A 21,333-nucleotide genomic window follows, 5' to 3' on the forward strand; every position below is an offset into this window, starting at 1 on the left:
AATGCAAATGTCAAGGCAAAGTATTTATAGAACTAAGACATCCAGCATGACGTTCTGGGAGATGAAGGGACAATGATCTCCATATTGCTATTGTAATAGTGGAGGCTCGTTAATGATGAACGGCCTATTCAAGGCATAAACTTCCTCACACTGAACTCGGTACCACTGAAATAATTACAAGAGAGGTATGTGAAGGGAAAAATAATGAGATAGTGAGCAGAGTTATTGTGCATTTAGGAACACTTTAACTGTATAATTTTCCAAAGAGGTTCATTACCATTTCTTATATTACTGAGTATAAGCATTTAATTACTATATAAATGAAATGGAAGATAAATTTGAGTTAAGTGGTATAATAAAACTCATTTTACTCTGTGTACACAGAGGAGATTTAAGACTACGGTTTAGAGAGTGCTAGTGTCTATCTCTACATGTTCTGAAGTAAACATATTTCTAACTCGCAATGTTTCTGTCCCCTTTATCATTTGGCTATATTACTATTCCTTGCCTTTTAGAACCATTTATCAGACATTAGATCTTCTAGTTCTTAAGTGCTTTTGTGGTAGTAAGTTAGAGGATGTGTATCTAATTATTTGCTTTCCTATTAACAATGAAAAAACAGCATTAACCCAGCTAAAGTCACAAATAAAGCCTCGTTAAATATGATGATTGAATACAATTATGTAAAACAAAAGGGTTTTCTATTTACTTTGTGTAGAAGAATCAGATGTATAAGACGAAATTTAAAATGATTAAAATCCAAAGACCTTTAGAATGAGCCCTTTGCCAGACTTGGTAATGCACTCACTGCTGTTAACTCCCAGGAAAAGAATCACAGAAGGTGGGGGGGGGGCACTCTACACTGAGGGGATAACATGCATGAAGAGTCTATAGGCCACGTGTCATGTTCTCTAAAGAGCACAATGCTTCCTGAATGCTGAATTGTGAATAATCTAACACTTTGACTCACAATCCATTGTTATACAAAGAATCGGCTCTTTTCCTGATTCGACTTGAATTGCTGTCTGCCATGTGAGATGCCCACAGACAGAAGAGGCAAGCCTATAAGATTTGGTGACAAATGATCCACTTTGAGGCCACATTATTAAGAATAAGCAACACGACTTTCTTTCAGTGGTTCAGTGACTTTGGAGTTGATAGTGCCAATATTGTCAGTGTGCCAGTTAGAGCTTACTGGAGTGGTTAAGTAGCATTCTTTGTAATTTGATCTATGTTGTCATGAGATTTTATCAATGTCATCCAATTCCTTAAATTTTCATCATTTTTTTCATAATATCAATCTTTTTCAAGCTACTTTTAGTTAGGTGGAACTATTTATATATGTTACCTATCAAACTGTTCTTATAGTTTGATAACTGGTATTTTATAATGTTTAAAATATTCACAAAATGTATGTAACATTTCAATATCTGTGTTAGAGAGAAAATTTATAAAATCATGAGTTTACAAGGAGATCAATCCTGGATGTTCATTGGAGGGACTGATGCTAAAGCTGAAACTGCAATACTTTGGCCACCTCATGCGACGAGTTGACTCACTGGAAAAGACTCTGATGCTGGGAAAGGTTGGGGGCGGGAGGAGAAGGGGACGACGGAGAATGAGATGGCTGGATGGCATCACCGACTCTGTGGACATGAGTTTGAGTGTACTCCAGGAGTTGGTGATGGACAGGGAGGCCTGGCGTGCTGTGATTCATGGGGTCGCAGAGAGTCGGACATGACTGAGCGACTGAACTGAACTGAACTAGATTGTCATCTCTGTGAGCCTGGGAACTAGATATGTTTTTACACAAAAGTAGCTCACACTTCCACAGTGCTTGTGATATGCCTTTATGTGGAGTAACTCTTCTAAGTCACCCAGTAACTCCAGGATGCAGGTCCTATTGTTAATCTCATTTTACAGATGGACAAAATAAAACAGAGAGAGATTAGTGACTTGCCCAAGGTCACACAACCATTAGGTGGTGAATTCAGGCTTTGATCAAAGGCATTCTCTTAACCATGTGTTGTTAACCATGAAGTTTTTAAAGATATTCTTAAACACTATGCTTGGCTTACAATAATCACATAATTTATTGTCTAAACTGAGACCCTTATGCAACGGAGACAATACTGATATCCACACAGCAGGAATAAACTGGAGTTGTCCTGGGCCAACTGGGACATAGGGTTGACTTCGTTCTGTTGCCTCTAAATAAATGTTTGCTGTGTAAATAAATAAATGGATGGACGGATGGATGACTGAAGTGTTTATATCATTTCATCCATGTGGGTAAGCTGCTGGATGGAATATTTAACTTCAAATAATGAGCTTTATGTTGACTTCATGAGGTAATGTGGTCTGATGGAGATGAATACTGATTCTCAGAGATAATCAAAGAAGGAAGAAAAGGACTTCTTTCCTTTTATAATAATCTTCTATCAGCTCACCAATGGAGCATTAATTCTGGTTCAGAGGAACCTGATGGGAAGAGCGTTTAATGTAGTGACCAGATGGTCAGTGCTGCCATAGTATCAACAGATGGGGTGAGGAGTTGGGGAAACTGCCAAAGCATTGAACACAAAGTGAATTTGAGCCCACAGGGAGATACCCCAGAGGCAGCCCTCCAGCTCTAAATCCAGCAGTCTCCAGCAGCATAGCCTAGGTCACTGCCTCACAGATGTGGTCCCTCGACTCAGGTCCCAGGAGCAAATCTTCCAAGAGTACCAATGGAGGGGGAGTACCAATGAGTACCAATGTTACTAGGTCAGTCGTGTCCCACTCTTTGTGACCCCATGGACTATACCTTGTCAGGCTCCTTTGTCCATGGGATTCTCCAGGCAAGATTATTGGAGTGGGTAGGGGACCTTGGTGGCTCAGAGAGTAAAGAATCTGCCTGCAGTGCAGGAGACCCACCAAGGAAGTCCAATGGAGGGGGAGAGGTCTCATAGCCTTTTTGTTTTAAAGGCCATATCAAAAATCATATTTCACCTTTGTGTCTATATTTACTTTGAGGTAGAATTACGTCAGTGTAGTGAGTTAGTGCTTATTTTATGATATTCAATAATATTAATTAGTAGTTATAGATTGAAGGCAGGAGGAGAAGGGGACAACAGAGGATGAGACGGTTGGATGGCATCACCGACTCAATGGACATGAGTTTGAGCAAGTTCTGGGAACTGGTGATAGACAGGGAAGCCTGGCATGCTGCAGTTCATAGGGTTTCAAAGAGTCGGGCATGACTGAGTGGCTCAACTGAATTGATAGATTGCTTTGATCATAACCATGACAAAAGGAATAGTTTAATACCTATTTAAATGTCCTGTTAGGCTGGCAGAATCTTTACAAACTTTTAGCTTGTAGGAAAAGAAATGAACTAGGGCAAACCAATGTTGCTGGTCACTAGCTAGGTTGGATATCTGTGTATTTTTGAAAGCTTTCAGTGACTCCCCATTTCTCAGATAAAATGGAGTTTGACACCTAACTTGGCATTCAAGGCCCCCCACAATCTCACGTCACTACACTCCAACTCCTTACCCAAGTCCACTAGCTCAAACTACTAGGTCAACTCACTGCCCGGAAAACAGACTTTTTGCGCTCTCGCCTCTGGGAACCATTCTTTACATCTAGAATGCTTTCATGTCTTCTCTATTTATCTAAAACTATTTTTCTAGTCACTCAGGTTTTTAAAGTAGACATCTGTAAAGATGATGTGATTCACAAGGAATGAATTGATTTTTATCTTTCTAATGACCTCCTTTTTCATTTGAAAGTGAAAGTGAAGTCGCTCAGTCGTGTCCAACTCTTTGTGACCCCATGGACTGTAGCCCACCAGGCTCCTCCACCCGTGGGATTCTCCAGGCAAGAGTACTGCAGTGGGTTGCTGTTTCCTTCTCCAGGAGATCTTCCCAACCCAGGGATCGAATCTGGGTCTCCTGCACTGCAGGCAGACGCTTTACCATCTGAGCCACCAGGGAAGCTACCTTCTGACCTCAATTCCTACCATCTCCCCTTGCCCCTTCTGCTCTGCCATTCTGTCCTCTGTGTTATTTCCAGAACAGTCCTAGCAGATTGCTACCTCAGGACCTTTGCACTTACTATTCTCTTTACTTCAAATTCTGCCCCCAGAGAAGAGTCATGTGGCTTACTCCTTACCTTCCTGCCTTTTTTCAAATGTTCTCCCTCACTCCCTTCATGTCTCCTTTCAAATGTTCTCACATTCAAGAGGCCTTTTCTGACCACCTCATATGAAGAGCACTTTTCACCACAGAACTACCATTTCCCCTCTGTCCTCCTTTATTTAGTACCATCTTATTGGGTTGGGCATAATAAGTCTCAGTGACCCAGGACAGGTCACCGAGACTCAGTTCTATAACTTTTGTTAGAACTATTAGGAAAGAGAAGCTCTCTTTCTGCTGGAGTTGCTGATTTGTGAGAAAAATAATCTGGGACTGACTGAAACAAAAATTCCTTGATATTGAAACCAATTAGTTGCAGAAAGAAAAGAAAAATGTAAAAAGAAATATCAATCTCTTGGCAAGCTGGTTTTTAGTCCCATACTCTCTTCTGCTTTGGCTAATTGGTGTTTTGGTTATATGTTTGTCCTCAGTTACTGAGATATATGCACTTGCTAAAGGCTCTTTGAATAGAATTAGAAGTTCTTCAAATGAATGCTAATTAAGTCAGCACAACCCAATAGAAAAAAATCATTTAATGATTTCTCAAGTTGGCACTTTCTGTTAGTTAGTTACATTTTCTTCTAATTTCCACTACCAGGATGTAATCTATATAATAATTTTTTGCCTTGCAAATTTTAATAAGAGCAGAAATGTGAAGGAATACTGATTTTTAAAGGGCTCCAAAGAACATTTCTCTTGGGTGTCACAATGTTGAAAGATTACATTTGTAGATGTCTTTTAGTCACTCAGCCAATTTCTAGTTCAATTCAATTGTTTAAATGTAAAAGTGTTGATAATTTATTGTCATTAGGGTACATTAATTTGACCATAATCAGTAATTAATTAACTCAGGGAATTTTATGAGAATATCCAGTTAATTCTGGACATCTCTGTGTTCTTTTTCTTTTAATATTTTCCTTCTAATTAAATATGCCAGCAACACCTTAAACCATGATGTTGAATTTTCATCTCTAATTTTCAGTTTCAGCTCAGTGAGTGACTTTGAATTCTAATCAAGTCATAGCATCCCTATATTTCAACCTATGTCCTATAACTATACCTGTTACCTATAAGATGCCAATGCTTTGGGGAACTTTAAATTACTTTGACTGTAACATGTTCTCTACTACTGTAGTTAGTTATTAATATCTGTTGGAGACAGACTCAAAGGACTGTAACTCAGTACATTAATTCAGTTTTACTGTGAGAACAAAGTTATACATGATAGCAAAAAGTCTGATAAATTTTTCTAAAACAACTTCCTATATATATATATTTGGGTTAGTTGCTTAGTTTCCTCCTTTTGAAATCCAACTGTATAACAACAGCAATTGGTCAAATACAATAAATAATATGTAAAGAAATACTCATTGGATGTTAAGAGAATTTCACGAGTAAAAACTGAAATTGTGATTAGGACTGACACAATATAGGAAGACTTTCCAACTATAAAGGTTAAGACAAAAAGTGGTTTTGGGTTCAGAAAATTTAATCTAGGATTTACAATCTTTAGGTCTTGTTATTTGATGATACATGGCAACACCCTCTAGTACTCCTGCCTGGAGAACTCCATTGACAGAGGAGCCTGGAGGGCTACAGTCCACAGAGTCTCAAAGGGTCAGATACAACTGAAGTGACTTAGCACACACGCACAGGTAAGTGTGTGCATTTGTGTGATTGTGTGTATACATATGTATATATAAGCACATAAACACACACACACATTTGGGTTTGCTCTGCACTCCCTGTTAGAGAATTCAGTTTTTAGGAAAAGCGCTATCTTAATTTTCTTTGTAGGTATCCAACACAGAAGTGTTTAATTTATTGGCTGACTTCTTACAAGCACCTAAATGAAATTTAAAATTATTATAAGTGCCATTCCCAGTCACATCATAAGATCATGCATGCAGCATATTCTTAGTGACGTGGTTCTAAAATGTACCGTGATAAAGTCAGTGAAAAGTACAAGACGGTAATTTCATTTGAATTAATCAAGAGCATCTTGATGGGATGGACTTCCATAATCACAAAACTGGTAGACCCATATTCAAGCAAAATTTCTGTCTCTATGTACATAGTCCTTGGGATTTCCGAATGTCTTCCATTTTTAATACCCTTGGCTTTTTTTATTCAGCTGATTGTGAAAAATTAAAAATTTAGTTCTGTAAGAAAAAGCTCTTGGATACAAATTAAGACCAATGGAAAAAAGAGAAAAAATGCCATCAAGGCTTAGATATGAGTACAGGAAGATACTCATAGATTCCAGAGAGGGTAGTGATCTTGGATGCACCAACTTCAAGGACAGGGACTGAAGCCTAGGGGACAGGGGCAAGCCCCTGGGGTGAACAGCATTTTTGGGCAGGAAACATCTCAGTGGGGGTATCTGGTGCTTTTTGGTTCTAAGGAAAACCATCCACCATGCAGACTCTCAAAGGGAGGACTCACCACTTTGGCCCCTCGCTCTATGCAACCCTTGGAGTCACCTTATCTAAGGCTGTGCTTTCCTGACAGTGAGGATAGGCTAGGGTAGGGAGGCTTTTATCAAAAGGGACCCAAGATAGGAAAAGGGCACTAAAGCATTGAAATTCAGTGTCTGAGACCTTGGTTTTAACTACCCTCAATGCAGCAGATTTTACTTGAACTAGTCTGGATCTATGTCTAGAAGACGTACATGTATTGGAATGCTGCAGGTTCAGGCATCATTGTCTCTTGCAACTTCTGCTAGAAGTGTGTGTGTGTGTGTGTGTGTGTGTGTGTGTGTGTGTGTGTGTATGTGAAAGAGGAGGTGGCAGGGAAGGGAGAGAGATGTAGAAAGAGAAGGTAAGAAGGGAGAGCAGAATTTAAAAACCTATGGATATTGAAGCTCCAACTAAAATCTTAATTTATCTACTTAAAAAGTAACTGCAATAGATAGCAGAACTATATGTAACTTTGTTCTGTATTTTCCAGTGTTAAATAAGTGTTAGTCCACTCAGTCGTGTCCAGTGCTTTGGGATCCAATAGCCTATAAACCTCCAGGCTCTTCTGTCCATGGGATTTCCCAGGCAAGAATACTGGAGTGGGCAGCCATGCTCTTCTCCAGGGGATCTTCTTGACCCAGGGATTGAACCTGGGTCTCCTGCATTGCAAGCAAATTCTTAACTGCCTGAGCCACCAGGGAAGCCCTCTATTTCCCAAGTCTCCTATAAATGTGTTTTTATGCTTTCATAATTTAAAAAACAAACAAACAAAAAAACCTATGGAAAAGTTACCTTTCTTCTTTCCTCTGCAGCCTCCAGTTTTTTCTGGATCTCCTCCAGGGACAGGTCTTTCTTCTTGGGAGAAGCTAAAGTTCGTGGAGCTTCTGAGATGGGAGATGGTGGTTTTAAGATCAGCTCAAAAGCCTGGCCAGAGGCACGCTTGTTGATTTGCTTCACTTCCATATCTGAGAGATGAATATTTGAGAAGGTTAAGCATACAGAACACAGGCACGCATTTACTTAAATAATTTTCACTCTGGCAGTTAAAAGTGACCTTGTTATTCTGATGAAGACGAATAAAATGCTACATGTGATCATTTGCTCTACCTTGTTTTGAACATATAAGACCTCTTTCTTTAGTATATTTATGGACCTATTTTAACTGAATAAATTCTTGTAGTGTTAGGAAGGGAAGTGTCCATAGGGAGTTAAATCATGGTAGGCATGCCCAGAAAAAAGTTAGCCTGACTCAGTTTTAAACTAAACTTTATTTTCCTTTTGAATAAACATGAGCCTCATATGAATATCAAGTAGCTCAGATTAAGGTTTATTTACTTTTTTGGAAATCACCTTAGTTGGAAACATTTGGAAGCATAGTTGGAAACAAATTAATGAGGAAAATAGCAAAGTCCTCCAGTGTTCACACCTAATCCTATCGTTGGGAATCACAGGACCTGGGTTATAACAAATATAGCTCCCTGAATGGTTGGAAATACTGGGTTGGCCAAAATGTTTGGGATTTTCTGTACAATGTTACTGAAAATCCCAAGCAAACATTTTGGCCAACACAATATTCAACCCATTCAAAGCTAATGTGCAGGGTTTCCTACTGGTTCCTGTTTTGCCCTTCAGTGTGTCTGTTGATCTGAGTCATCAAGCAGCATAATGTCAGCCCTGGGCAGGACACTGTGATGGGAGGCCCTGTCTTCAAGGTGCTTACAGTCTAATGAAGACAGTAAGGCAGAGTCGCATGGTAATGCCTTTGCTTGCACTTTGTTGCTGTTTGGAAAGCCTTCATCATTCCCCCGCTGTAGACAGGAGCCGGGGGGAAGAGGCATTGTGGTGATTATCTAATTTATACACTCTGTACTTTTGAACAATATTTACATTCAATAACTGCATAATATGCATAATAATTCAATGGGGAAAAACCTGAAAATAAATGCATAATATAATTCAAAATATAAAAATATAATTTACAAAATAAAATAGACAGCTAGCATCTGCTAGGACATTAGTGCAATTACACATCTTACAGCTTAGCGAAATATACTACCTGATTTTAAAAAGCTCATTAGAAAACTCTGTCTCTTTTTTTTAGATGAGTGTTTTTGATTTTCATCCCCAGACTGCATCCCTCTCATTTCATCCCCCTGTTTCTTGTTCTGTCCTCTGAACCTACCCAAATTTAGGCTAGTCTCTGTTGTGCATTACCATCTTTCAAGTATTGCAAAATAGTTATGATCTTCCATTTCAATTTTTTCCCCAGGTTAAAACATCCTCAGTGCCCGCAAATGACACTGTTTTTAGATCCTTACTGCTACATCACTCCCTAACCTCACGGGGCTTGCTAATTTATTAATGTCCCTTGAAAATTGTGGCAACCAAGCTGGCCAGGTTTCCAGGCAAGTTCTAACTAGAGCAGAGCAAAGAAGAAATATCACTTCTCTTGATGTGACTATTAGCTTCCATTAAATTCTTTCAGCAATCTGATTAGTGTATTTTGAGGTTGTGGTCTAGAGCGACCCCAGGTGAACAGGAAGTGAACTTATTTAGATCTATGAATGTTAACAGATCATATGTGTGGGCTCAGTTGCTAATCATGTCTCTTTGTGACCCCACCAGGCTCCTCTGTCCACAGGATTCTCCAGGCAAGAATACTGGAGTGGGCTGCCATTTCCTTCTCCAGGGGATCTACGCAATCCAGGGATTGAACCTGCATCTCCTGCATCTTCTGCATTGGCAGGCATGTCTTTACCACTAGCACCACCTGGGAACTGCACTTATACAGACAAAGCCAATTCAATAAGTATATTAAAAATAATGTGGGTTTTTTCACAATTATAAAAATATTCAAAATTTTTGTAAAGGCATCCAAATTTGTACTTATACCTTAAGTACAATTCTATAAAAAATATGTAAACTTATGGAAAAGGATTTCAAGAGAACAGTAGCAAACAAAAATCACTTGTTTGATAAAGTGATGGGATTTTAAACAGATAGAGACTCCAAAATCAGAACTGTCTGAATTTGCATCCATACAGCTATCCCTGGGTCAGGAGTATCCTCTGGATAAGGGAATGGCAGTCCACTCCAGTACTCCTGCCTAGAGAATCCCATGGACAGAGGAGCCTGGCAGACAATAATACTGGAGTGAGTTGCCATGTCCTTCTCAGGGGATCTTCCCAACCCAGGAATCAAACCCATGTCTCATGTCTCCTGCATTGGCACCAGTGCCACCTGAGAAACCCTTATAAAGACTACATTAAAGCATAAACTGTTGGTGGCTGATTTTCTTTCCTGAGTTTTCTAACTATAAAGCATTTTCTTGCAAACTGTGATCTTCTCTAATTACAGCTTAGTGTATTATGTTATTTGCAAAGAGAAGCTTCGAACATATTGTAGATGTTGATATGCTGGATAAGATGGCTAATAACAGCTCAGCCATCTTTCTTAAGAGACATTAATGTGCTGTTATTAACATCAAACTCATATTGTTTTCAGCAAATAGCAATCAATAAGACCCATTAGCTAGAAGTGGCAAGTCAGTAGTAAGATCTTCAAAATATTCATTTCTTTATATGAGGAGCTGTGAGAGAGAAACAACCACATCCAAGCTTTTTAGCTGGTCCAGCCAGCAGGGGCATTTTGTAGGCAACTCACCATCGTAAGTGTAGATGTTGATGTTGCGAGGTTCCGGGTAGAAGCAAGAGCAGATCAGGGACAGCATGGACAGTTCCTTCATTTTTTCCTTGTAGGCTGAAACAAACAGCTCAAGATTAGTATCTCTCATTTCTTGAATTTCCTCTGAATGCTTCATTTCACCTGAATAATTGTTACAGCCTCCTGTAGAATGAATGTTGGTAGGGACTCTCTTTCACAAATTCGATGGAAACAGAACTCTGGGGTGCATATTTCTTATTACAGAGGACATAAAATGCAAATTACTGCAGGTTAGATAAGAAGTGAGGGGAAGGGAGCTAAAGAAAGAAAGGAAGGTAGAAGGAATTGAGATCCAGCAAGGTAGGAGGGAGAGACAGGAAAGATATGGAGGAAACGGAAACAGACAAAATTAACAGAGATAGGTTCATTCTATACATGTGTGCGCAGGTCTGTTGTATATAAGTCAGTTTCAGGAGGTGTGCTTTGTTAAATCTGAATGGCCACATATTCATTTGGGAAGAGGCAGAGAACCCATCAGGACAATTATTAAGCAAATACATCCTCAGGGACCAGTGTTGCTGCCTTCTCTTCATCCCCAACTGCACCTTCATTTATCTCCCTCTTTCCACAAAACAACAAACCTGGACCGGAGATCTGATAAGGATCTCCCTTCCTCTCTGCACACTCAGGTCGGATGCCAAGCAGCTGCAGGGATTCGGACCTCCTTTTCATTTTTCCTTTTCATTCCCTCATTTCATTTTCCCCTTTTCCCCTCAAGAAGCCTCCTGCCTAGGAGACAGTGGGGGCCTCTTATCACTGTTGGCCATCACTGAGACAACACACGGGGATGAGGAGGTGGGATTCTCTAACCTTTGTTGATTCTTAATTCTCAAGAATAATAAATTAAGGAAAATGAAAGAATAATCATAGAGACTTTGTTCACTAACTTATGAGAACATATAAACAGATGGTGAGGTCCTAACATATTGAACCTCATAGGGAGCTGGTGCCTCTTGGCAGGGTCTTCTGATGGTTATGCAACCCATGGGAGAGGAGTACCTTGGGAAGGTGAGAACTTGTGAGGATTGTTTGGGCATTATTGCCAGGTGCATCTGTGGTTAGCCAGTAGAAAACAGATTTAATATTTGGATGCTGTAGAGATGCACAAATTTAGGTTGGGAAGGTTCTAAGAGATCATTTAGTCAACTGTCCACCCACCTTACCATCAATTTTGCAAATGAAATGAACCACAGAGGCTGATGTCATATATAACTAGTGAAAAGTTGGGGTCTTGAGAAAATGTAGTAAATCAAGGCCTTAAAATTGCCAAGAGGTTTCTAGCTCTACTTTCAAGATGAGGTTCAGTGTGTCAAGAGGGTTAAACATGCTTGTACAATTGTCCAGGCAAGAATAATAGAGTGGGTAGCCATTTCCTTCCCCAGGGGATCGCCCCAAAGCAGGGATTGAACCTGGATCTCCTGCATTGTAGGCAGATTCTTTACCATCTGAGCCACCAGGGAAGCCCTGTGAACTGCATACAAAGGTCAAATATTGCCATATTGCGTATGGTGCAACCTAACACATCCTGAGCCTCTGTCTAAAATAATCTCCTTCCCTATTTAGTTTATTTCCTTAAAATAAGGAACACAACTTGCCTTGTACCAAAACAGTTCTGCTAATACCTATTCTCTGAGATTTTATTGAATGTCTCTGGAATTTTAGAAGGCTGAAACCATATTTTTTTTTCTTATGTGTCTATTTAGTTAATAAAAGTATGTCCCTTATAAAGGTTCAAGCCAATCTTCACATGGATGTTCAGTGTGAATCACAATATCACATAAAAACATTCTGTGGTTCAATGTATATAATTCCATGAACTAATTAAAACCAAACAGCAAGGCTTTGTAGCTTGTAAGTTTTTTAGTAAGAGGATGCCATATGGTATCTGAAATACTTCGCAAAATTAAACACATATTAGAAGCATACGTTAAAGGGAAGGACAATCTAAAAGCAAAATAAAAGATATTTTGTCTTATAGGAAAGGGAACCCTCCTACACTGTTGGTGGAGATGTAAACTAGTGCAGCCACTATGGAAAACAGTATGGGGTTTCCTTAAAGAAACTAGAAAATGAATACCATATGATTCAGCAATTCCTCTCCTGGACATATATTCAGAAAAGATGAAAACTCTAAATTGGAAAGATACATGCACCCCAATGTTCATAGCAACACTATTTATAATAGCCAAGGCATAGAAACAACCCAAGCTCCCATCAACTATGTATACTATATACTATATATAGTATATATATAATAAAAGAATGATATATTGCTATTTGCAGCAACATAGATAGATCTAGAGAATATCAGACTAAGTGAAGTCAGACAGAGAAAGACAAATATTATGTGATATCACTTTTATGTGGAACCTAAAAAATAATACAAATGAATCTATATCTAAAACAGAAACAGACTCATAGACAGAAAGCAAACTTACAGTTACCAAAGTGGAAAGGAATTGGCGGCAGGGATAAATTATAAGTATGGAATTAACAGGTACAAACTACTACACATAAAATAGATAAGCAACAAGGCTTTACTGTATGGCATAGGGAACAATATTCAATATCTTGTAATAACCTATAATGGAAAGTCATCTGAAAAAAATATAATGGAGTCACTTTGTTGTACCCCTGAAACTAACACAATACTGTAAATCAACAATACTTCAATAATAAAAAAAAGACTTCCCTTCTTATAGCGGTAATAGATTAAAGGTGTAGAAGAAAAAGATTTTCTGCAAAAGAAAGCACTCCTCACCATCAGTCCTTAGTTTCTTGGAAATGGAGTTCACTAATTTTCAGTAAGGTTACTCACTGCTCTAATTGTTCTTGATATGGGTGTACACATTGTCAGGAACCAACACGTTTGGCGTCCATGTGTAATGTATAACTGTGACTGATAGAAACGCTGTTCTTTCTACTCTGAGGTGGTCTGGGGACAGCCCCAGTTGATATCTGTGGGTGATTTCTTTCTTGTGTGTGATTTCTTTAACAGCATCCTTCTTTTTCACTGGGGTAGAATAGCTTTACAATGTTGTTAGTTTCTGCTGTAAATTTAAGTGAATCAGCTATGTCTGTACAGATATCCCCTCCCTTTTGGACCTCCATTCCACGCCCATCCAGATCATCACAGAGCACCGAACTGAGCTCCTGCTGTATACAGTAGGTTCCCACTCGCTATCTGCTTTACACATGACACTGCACTTTGATTATTTTTTAAAAATCAGGACCTGTGACTCTACATGGCATGAATGACTCTGTCTAGCAGTAGGTATGGCGTAGATTTTCACTCCTATAGTTGCTCTGAATCCTAGGGAACCCCTTAAAGCCAGTTGAAACCACAGCCCAAGGAAATTCTGATTGTTGCCAAGTAGCAAAGTAAGTAAGTAAGTGCTAGTCGCTCAGTCATGCCCGACTCTTTGCGACCCCATGGACTGCAGCCCACCAGGCTCCTCCGTCCACGAAATTTTCCAGGCAAGGATACTGGAGTGGGTTGCCATTTCCTTCTCCAGGGGATCTTCCTAACCCAGGGATCGAACCCGGGTCTCCTGCACAGCAGGCAGATTCTTTACGAACTGAGCTACAAGCTATAAAGGCAGACTGTGAAGATGGGTCTCTTCCTCCCTTGCTGCATTACCCATGCAAGGTGGCACATTACCCTAGGTGGCACTGCCTTTTCTAATCCTCTCCTTTTATCTATTTCCATCTCAAGATCTGAATCTAAATTCAGATCCCCGCTCCTCACTGTTTCCCTCTCTTAGAGCTGCTGCTATCCACATCGATCTCCTATTGTCCTTAGTAGGCTGCAATACCTGATCTTTATTATATTGTTCTACTTCATTATATACTGCTTAGGCTCCTTCACTAGAAGGACTGATGCTGAAGCTGAAGCTCCAGTACTTTGGCCACCTGATGCAAAGAGCCAACTCATTGGAAAAGACCCTGATGCTGGGAAAGATTGAAGGCAGGAGGAGAATGGGGTGGTAGAGAATGAGATGGTTAGATAGCATCTCTGACTCAATGGACATAATTAGAGCAAACTCTGGGCTTTCCAGGTGGTGCTAGTGGTAAATAACCTGCCTGCCAATGCAGGAGACATAAAAGACACTGGGTTTGATCGCTGGGTCAGAGATATCCCCTTAAGGAGGAAATGGCAACCCACTCCAGTATCTTTGCCTGGAGAATCCCATGGAGAGAGGAACCTGGTGGGCTATAGTCGTGGGGTTGCAAAGAGTTGGAGATGACTTAGCAACTGAACAACCACAAGACTCCTTCATTACTAGTTTTTGATGTGTACTTTTTGTTTACTAAGTTCAGTCCAGTTCAGTTCAGTCGCTCAGTCGTGTCCGACTCTCCGTGACCCCATGAATTACAGCACGCCAGTCCTCCCTGTCCATCACCAACTCCCGAAGTACACTCAAACTCATGTCCACAGAGTCGGTGATGCCATCCAGCCATCTCATTCTCCGTCGTCCCCTTCTCCTCCCGCCCCCAACCTTTCCCAGCATCAGAGTCTTTTCCAGTGAGTCAACTCGTCGCATGAGGTGGCCAAAGTATTGCAGTTTCAGCTTTAGCATCAGTCCCTCCAATGAACACCCAGGATTGATCTCCTTTAGAATGGACTGGTTGGATCTCCTTGCAGTATAAGGGACTCTCAAGAGTCTTCTCCAACACCACAGTTCAAAAGCATCGATTCTTCGGCGATCAGCTTTCTTCACAGTCCAACTCACATCCATACATGACCATGGGAAAAACCATAGCCTTGACTAGACGGACCTTGGTTGGCAAAGTAATGTCTCTGCTTTTTAATATACTATCAAGGTTGGTCATAACTTTCCTTCCAAGGAGCAAGCGTCTTTTAATTTCATGGCTGCAATCAGCATCTGCAGTGATTTTGGAGCCCCAAAAAATAAAGTCTGACACTGTTTCCACTGTTTTTCCATCTATTTCCCATCAAGTGATGGGACCAGATGCCATGATCTTTGTTTTCTGAATGTTGAGCTTCAAGCCAACCTTTTCACTCTCCTCTTTCACTTTCATCAAGAGGCTTTTGAGTTCCTCTTCACTTTCTGCCATAAGGGTAGTGTCATCTGCATATCTGAGGTTATTGATATTTCTCCCAGCAAAACTAAACCCTTTAAAGGCAAATGTTGCATCTTACTCATTTATAAACTAATTTACAGCATAGTCCTGAATGAAACAGAAAGCAGTTGCTTTGTGAATCATTGTTGGCTATTTTGCTCATTGATTTTGAATGTCTTTCAATTAAAAAGTATTTATGGTCATTATCCATGGTCAACAGTTTCTGTGAGGCATTATGGAATTACAAAGAGATATAATATGTGTCCTCATTCTTAAGGAGCTTTCAAGTCAGGGAAGTGAAGTATACAGATGTAAAACTTGAAGTATACAGATGTAAAAAGCGATAGTGTGAAACTGAACATATTAGTCGCTCAGTCGTATCTGACTCTTTGTGACCCCATGGACTGTAGCCCACCAGGCTCCTCTGTCCATGGAATTCTCTAGGCAAGAATACTGGAGTGGGTTGCCACTCCCTTTTCCAGAGGATCTTCCCAACCCAGGGAGCTAACCCTGGTCTCCTTCATTGCAGGCAGATTCTTTACCATCTGAGCCACAAGGGAAGCTAAAAAGCGATAGAAACACATGCAAAATAAGGTAAGTGTCAAATAGAGGCACAGGTGAATCGTACTAGAAACTCAGAAGAACCTCCAAGTCCTGGGTTTGTGGAGAGGGTGGTCTGGAATGATTTTATAGTTAGAGTTGCCAGATTTAAAGCAAATAAAAATACCAACATCTAGTTAAGTTTTAATCCAAATATTGCATGGGACATACTAAAAGCCATTCTGTGCTTTTCTGATATTCAACTTTAACTCATTATCTTGTATTTTATTGGGTTCATCAAAAAGCTTATTTGGGTTTTTCCATAACAAGTTCCCAAATGAATTTTTGACCAACCCAGTATATGGCAGCCAGAGCCAAGTGGACTGTAAGCCCGAGAAGAGAAGAAGGAAGCAAAGAAGAGAGAAGGCAAATTTATTATTGTTGACATGGAAATGGTCTTCTAAAGAGACCATATGGAAAACTTTTATGGGTGGAACAGTGAGTTCACTTAAGGATGAATGACTCAGCTCATTCCAGGGAGCATCATTCACTTCCTCGTCTTTGTGAATGGCGTTCTCTGTGTTTCAGTACACAGCCTTCTTAAAGACTATGCCACAAAGGGGTGTTAGAAGTTGTGCCCTGATAGTACGTCTCCTTTGAGGTCAGTTGTCAGGATTTTGGGTAAGATGTTTTGAATTTTTGCTCATGTAAAAGGATTGTTGTGACTTAAAACATTATGTTTATATTAAAACAAACATGAATATATACTAAAATGTTAGTATTTTAAGAATTTTAAATGTGTAAATTTAAAAGAAATTTGGGCTTGAGAGTTTGATCTCACCCTTAGGAATATTTATGTGAGAAAGTTTGAGAAGCACAGAGTTGGCATTGGGTTGATTTTCTGTAAGTTCTGGTTTGTCTGAGTCACCCTGGTTTAAGCCCATTAATGACATCCTCTTTCATGGTTGGAAAATTTGTCTGTAACAAGTCATCCTAGCAATAGGTAGCCATTGAACATTTTGAAAGTAGAATTACCTGATAAAAGGCTCTTCTTAGATCTATTTGGCCATTTCATTCAGGAAAGACACCAGGAGACACACTGAATAAAGTTAAGAAACAACTGAATAAAGTTCAGTAGAGAATGCAGTGTGACTTTGGGAAATGGTAATGCAGAGGAAAAGGAAGGAGAAGATGCAAGGGATTTTATGAAAGGTGAATTGATAGAAATTTGAAATCAAGGGTAGATGGAAGAGAGTGGGAGAGCCTCATTGCTGGGTAGCCAAGGGAAGCCTTCCAGAGAAAGTGTTGCTAAAACTGAGTCCAGTAAGATAAGTTGGCTTTGCAGAAAACAGACCACGGGTTGAAGTACTGAAATATATATAATTTGGATAAGCTTTTTGTTACCAATAAAACAAATCCCAAGCAAGTGCAAATGCTATTAGAAACATGTTATTAAGATTTCACTATTGAAATTTCAGCCTTTGAATTGACAATCATTTCCTTCATTGGTTTTTGGAAGTCAGCATATATTAATCTTTTCACTACACTCAACAGCAAACAGTGTGTGCATGATTGTAAGGATGTGGGCGGAGGTAGGTAATTCCATATAATAGTTCTCATTGTTGGCTGCATTTGCTATTAACTATTAATGTTTTCAAGTAAGTGTATTTCTTTAGTAAATTCATTTAAAATTCAACCCACATGATGTATAATGATTTTATAGCAATATCCACTTAACCTAATGGTGTATGAACACATAGTTTTTCCATTTTTTCCGAGTGGCTACAATGAACTCTGAATAATGGCAATGTGTATGCTAAGTCGCTTCAGTCATGTCTGACTCTTTTTGACCCCATGGATTGTAGCCTGCCGACTCTTCTGTCTATGGGAATTCCCAGGCAAGAATACTGGAATGGGTTGCCATTTCCTTCTCCAGGGGATCTTCTTGACCCAGGGATCGAACCTGGGTCTCCTGCATTGCAGGGAGATTCTTTACCATCTGAGCCACCACGGAAGCAGATGGTAAAGAATCTGCCTGCAATGCAGGAGACCTGGGTTAAATCCCTGGGTTGGGAACATATAGCATATATATTATATATGTATAAAACTGTTTCTCCCATTTTTCTAAATATATATCAGACTCTGACCCTTTGCCTAAACTTTCAAATACATCTTAATTTTATACATATTGTGTTTCAACGAGAAAATGATGTATATTATTCATGGCAATATACTGCATTGTCTTTGAAAGGTTCAAATAATTAAAAATGAGTTTTTAAAAAATGTTCAGTTTTCTATTTCACCTGGCTTGTGTGGGAGTGGCCATCAATATGACTTCTCATACTTACTTTGTTATTTGATTTGGAATCAGCAGTATCACAAAAATATCATTTGTTTACTCATTCTAGGAAAAATTTTATTTGACTCCTCAGTTTTGGCTAATGCTGAGTGTAACATAAAGTGATATGTATTAGACTTCTTATTAACATATGAAAGACAGTTATGGAATGCTCTGGAAATATCATTTATATACTATTTTGGGGAGAAATACTTCATAATCGCTGAATGGACTGCTTGTCTGTGTCACTACAGAACAGTGTTCTTAACATCTGTATGAACACAGTCATTCAGGGCATTGACCACCTGAATACGGACCTGTGTTTCAGGGGCTCTGATGAAGGATGCTCAGGGTCTGTTAGCACCTTCTTTTCTTTCTTTTCTTTCTCTTATTTTCCCTGTGATCATCTTAGTCCAGCAGAGGGATTTTTTTTGTGTGTGTGGCAAGTCCTAAAATACACAACTTGGAGTCAACCTAAATTTCTTCTTTTGAAAGGTCTCTAAGCAGAAAGTAAAGGGCCAAGGTAGATGATATACAGAATGTAGGAGATAGTTCCCTAGCACTGGTTTCTCAGCAAGGATATTTGCATTGGTTTCTAAGAGATTTCATTGACAGTATTTGAGGTTTTCCAATTGGTTACATATAAACAGTAAATTAAAAGCACCTCTTGCTTTGGGGAAAAAGCCTAGCATTTTCAGGCAGGGGCATCTTCAGAATCTGGCAAATGGGGGCACCAGCTGCGGATATTCTAGGTAGTCCTCGGCTGCTGGTGACACGGTTTCAATGACATAAGCGGAGAAACAGGGTCCTAGGCTAATCGTTCTAAAAAGACTCAAGATTTATACCCACAACCATTAAACACCGAACCCACATTCTACCACCGATCTCCTAACTCTGTTTTCCTCTCTCAGTTCAGTTCAGTTCAGTTGCTCAGTAGTGTCTGACTCTTTGTGACCCCATGAATCACAGCAGGCCAGGCCTCCCTGTCCATCACCAACTCCCGGAGTTCACTCAAACTCATGTCCATCGAGTCGGTGATGCCATCCAGCCATCTTCCTCTCTAGGCTTCCTATTTTCTAAGTCTTCAAATAGGTGAGAATCAGTTACCTATAAACTCTTTTTTTTTTTGATGCTTTATTCATGTCATAAATTAAGCTCCTACTGCTCACTTTAACTTGATTTTGACCATGGTGTGTGTGTGTTGTGTTTGGTAGTCTGATTGTTTTGGGGTCTTAGAGCCTCAGGTCAGATTATTTTATAAAAGTCAAATCTATCATCCCATTTAGAAATACTTTCAAGAGCCCCATCACTGATTTTCCTCTTGAAGGATGAAATGCATGAAAATGACTTTATTTAAAATATTTGCATACTATATTGGCTTCTATCTGGGCCCTAAAAAAGCTTTGCTTGATGAATACGTAATTGAGGACTTAACATTTACATGAAAAAGAAATCTCAGATTTTTCAAGATCTATTTTAACATCCCAGAAGATCTTTGATATGAGGTAATGTTCTAGATATTTCTGCCATGATGATGTAATGCTAATTGGCTTAGTATAAATATGGATTCAGCTGGTATTTATTCCATGCACATCTCCCCATAAGAATTATGATCTCCTAATGGCAACCCACTCCAGTGTTTTTGCCTGGAGAATCCCAGGGACAAGGGAGCCTGGTGGGCTGCCGTCTATGGGGTCGCACAGAGTTGGACACGACTGAAGTGACTTAGCAGCAGCAGCAGCAGCAAGTTATAATAGCCACAGAGGTTTTGAAAGGTTAATATTTTGATCAGCCAAAGCAGCGTATTTTTTCTGTAGGAATAGATATCAAATCAAATTAAGGGACATTTAAGAAGGTCAAACCTGTACAACCCATCGTTGGATTTTACAGAAGCATATGAGACTCTTAAATTTCAATTCCATTGATAATTGGTCAAGCAGTTGTAACAAGGAAAAGAAACTGGGTGACCTGAATCAGTCCCTGTGGTCAAAACTGTAATAAAAGCAGTAAATCGTATCAACTTGGAACTTCACCTTACTCTTACTTCCAAGTCAAACGTCTGTTGAGTTTAATGAGAATTTAATCATGCGGGGTGCTGTTCTTTTATCTTTCCCCATGATGAAAGAAATTCTTGTAGTCTTACATGGAGACCAAACTACACTGTGGTTTATACAGGAGTAATGGAAGCACTTTATTTTGTTTGCAAGTCAAGATTTTATTACCAAGCCTAATTCTAGGTATCAACAGATATATTTTTCTTAAGTTTCCAGCGGTAGTCACAAGCCTAGGATGATAGCTAAATTGGTTGGGACTAAAATGAGTAAAAACCATAGTGAAAGAACAGACAGTCTGTTCATCTGGCTGAGTAAAGTTCTCATACAGCAATGGCTTTTTTTCTCTTCTTCCCTGTGGCCTCCTGAACTGGAAAGTGTTACTTGCTCAGCTGTGTCTGGCTCTTTGCAACCCCATGGGCTGTAACCCACCAGGCTCCACTGTCCATGGAATTCTCCAGGCAAGAATATTGGAGTAGGTTGCCATTCCCCTCCTCAGGGGATCTTCCTGACCCAGGGATCAAACCTGGGTCTCCTGCATTGCAAGCAGATTCTTTACCATCTGAGACACCAGGGAAGGGCCCTTCAGGGGCTGCCATGATGTTCTCTGAATTGTGTCTCCAAAATGGCTAAATGTGACACCCAACTGATTTAAATCTTGCCCAATTACTTTTTAACTTCTAACTGAGAAAAATACTTTGTACCCATTCTTAATTCAGCAAAACTCATACTTCCTAAACAGACTAACTATGGTATAAATTCTAGAATCAAAAATGTGTCATCAATGAGGAGGATATTGGTTCCTTTATTCTTTTTGTTGTAACATGTAGACTTTCTCTAGAAAATAAGCCCTGGGTTCCCCTTCCCATGGATTTTAGAATTAAGTCTGACTATGATTCATGTTTCTGAATTGCAAAAGGAAGTATAAAACTGCATATATGGTGAATTTCCTATTATAT

The 21,333-nt window shown here is 39.5% G+C and overlaps 1 protein-coding gene across 1 annotated transcript in view; it reads right to left on the minus strand.

The window, feature by feature from the left end:
* Positions 1–21,333, minus strand: part of STMN2 (stathmin 2) — a 56,639-nt gene that overhangs the window by 14,999 nt on the left and 20,307 nt on the right. The window contains exons 2-3 of the mRNA XM_055431935.2: positions 10,301–10,396; positions 7,430–7,602 (exon numbers count right to left, since the gene is read on the minus strand). Of these exons, the coding sequence (XP_055287910.1) occupies positions 7,430–7,602; positions 10,301–10,396 (269 nt within the window). The remainder of the gene's footprint in view (positions 1–7,429; positions 7,603–10,300; positions 10,397–21,333) is intronic.

The sequence above is a fragment of the Moschus berezovskii genome, chromosome 16 (genome assembly GCF_049115385.1).
Source record: "Moschus berezovskii isolate FMDL1 chromosome 16, NW_MosBer_1.0, whole genome shotgun sequence".
Classification (NCBI taxonomy): domain Eukaryota; kingdom Metazoa; phylum Chordata; class Mammalia; order Artiodactyla; family Moschidae; genus Moschus; species Moschus berezovskii.